General features: G+C 38.2%; 1 protein-coding gene across 1 annotated transcript in view; it reads right to left on the bottom strand.

Moving 5' to 3' along the window:
• Positions 1 to 768, bottom strand: part of LOC128691598 (glutamate receptor ionotropic, delta-1-like) — an 84533-nt gene extending 83765 nt beyond the window's left edge. Inside the window, exon 1 of the mRNA XM_070088961.1 lies at positions 756 to 768. Within this exon, the coding sequence (XP_069945062.1) occupies positions 756 to 768 (13 nt within the window). The remainder of the gene's footprint in view (positions 1 to 755) is intronic.
• Positions 769 to 2593: the final 1825 nt, after the last annotated feature.

Below are 2593 nucleotides of genomic sequence, written 5' to 3'. Positions count from 1 at the left end.
ACAAAAAGTTACCTGTTCTTCGAATCGCGAATCACATACTTGTTACGACCTGAAAAATAAAGTCGAAGTGACACTCGTATTTGTGGAGAGGGAGAAGTGCTAAAACATTATTGTCAAAATGCGTTGGTTCTCTGCATAGCTTAAAAAATCAGTGTGATTCTAACGCTCATGCGTACTAGTGTCCAAAAATGTCAGCTGCCTATTATCTCCAAGTTCAACATTACACCTCATATTTCTTGTCAGTGAATTAAGACGATCTAAGAACTTTTGTACAATAATATGCCTGAAGAACAGAGAATACATCATCAATGTATAGTTGCCAAGTGAGCTGCTAATGATAGAGGGAAGAAGTTTGCTCTCAGAATATTATATTAATTTGTATGGTAAAACGAGTAATAAAAGTAAACACTTGGTATTCCATATATTTGGTACTGAAAAGCCCTTTTACACGAAAAATATGTCAGGGGAGCATTTCTTTCAGTGAAAATCAGGACCGTTTCGTAGGGCACACGAAATTTGGGATTTCATTCAGAGAATTTACTCCTCAAACATTCAAATTCATCGTTAACAAGAAATCGAGTAAATAAGCTATCCTCATCAAATTTAAAAATTATTCTGGTTTTGAAGATTTTTTAATTAAAAATAAAACAAAGAAAGTAGCCCCGAGAAAAGCTCATAAAACACTGCCGCTAGCATAAATTATAAGGCTAGACAAAATATAACTGCATCTGCAGTCTTCGGAGAACTTCACTTACCGAGATACCTCATCGCGTCCAGTGAAAAAGTTGGAAAGATTCTCTCTAACACCAGATCAGAGGTAGCCAATCAATACATAGAACTCCTGGTTAACCAAACAAACAGTAATATTCCTAACTTAGATAAAATTTAGGTGAGAGTTCCTAACATAGCCTCTTCCATCAAAGATTTACTCTAAAAGATGCCTACACCGGCAAGCTCCGTAACTAGTGGAGGTTGTGGCCCGGTGGTCTGGTGGCTAAAGCTCCCGCTTCACACACGGAGGGCCCGGGTTCGATTCCCGGCGGGTGGAAATTCCGACACGTTTCCTTACACCTATTGTCCTGTTCACCTAGCAGCAAATAGGTACCTGGGTGTTAGTCGACTGGTGTGGGTCGCATCCTGGGGGACAAGATTAAGGACCCCAATGGAAATAAGTTAGACAGTCCTCGATGACGCACTGACTTTCTTGGGTTATCCTGGGTGGCTAACCCTCCGGGGTTAAAAATCCGAACGAAATCTTATCTTATCTTACGTCGGAAGAACTTCAATGGACTTAACACTAGGATCAAGGAATACAGATATGATTGCTAGATGAACCACACTTGCATCTATAGGGGGCTACAGAAGGTTAACTGGGTTCTGTACTGTAACGTAACAGATGCTACAGTTTGTCATTAAAAACATTGGATGATACAGTATTCTAAGTAAAGTGCTAAACACAGTTTAAATCAAACGTACGAAAATACTGAATATTCGTAATAATTAATAAGTTAATGATGCTTTTCAAATATCACTTTTGACTGAAAATATTTTTAAACTACCAATATGTGCTGGTAACTACACAACTTACATATACAAGTACATTGTATGACCTACCAACAGGTGCTGGTAACTACACAACTTACATATACAAGTACATTATATGACCTACCAACAGGTGCTGGTATCTACACAACTTACATATACAAGTACATTGTATGACCTACCAACAGGTGCTGGTATCTACACAACTTACATATACAAGTACATTGTATGACCTACCAACAGGTGCTGGTAACTACACAACTTACATATACAAGTACATTGTATGACCTACCAACAGGTGCTGGTATCTACACAACTTACATATACAAGTACATTGTATGACCTACCAATAGGTGCTGGTATCTACACAACTTACATATACAAGTACACTGTATGACCTACCAACAGGTGCTGGTATCTACACAACTTACATATACAAGTACATTGTATGACCTACCAACAGGTGCTGGTATCTACACAACTTACATATACAAGTACATTGTATGACCTACCAACAAGTGCTGGTATCTACACAACTTACATATACAAGTACATTGTATGACCTACCAACAGGTGCTGGTAACTACACAACTTACATATACAAGTACATTGTATGACCTACCAACAAGTGCTGGTATCTACACAACTTACATATACAAGTACATTGTATGACCTACCAACAGGTGCTGGTATCTACACAACTTCCATATACAAGTACATTGTATGACCTACCAACAGGTGCTGGTATCTACACAACTTACATATACAAGTACATTGTATAACCTACCAACAGGTGCTGGTATCTACACAACTTACATATACAAGTACATTGTATGACCTACCAACAAGTGCTGGTATCTACACAACTTACATATACAAGTACATTGTATGACCTACCAACAGGTGCTGGTATCTACACAACTTACATATACAAGTACATTGTATGACCTACCAACAGGTGCTGGTATCCACACAACTTACATGTACAAGTACATTGTATGACCTACCAACAGGTGCTGGTATCTACACAACTTACATATACAAGTACATT

This window comes from Cherax quadricarinatus, chromosome 26 (assembly GCF_038502225.1).
Source record: "Cherax quadricarinatus isolate ZL_2023a chromosome 26, ASM3850222v1, whole genome shotgun sequence".
NCBI classification, from domain to species: Eukaryota; Metazoa; Arthropoda; class Malacostraca; order Decapoda; family Parastacidae; genus Cherax; species Cherax quadricarinatus.
Note: the sequence above shows the minus strand (reverse complement) of the source record. Positions and strands in the feature narration are given on the sequence as shown.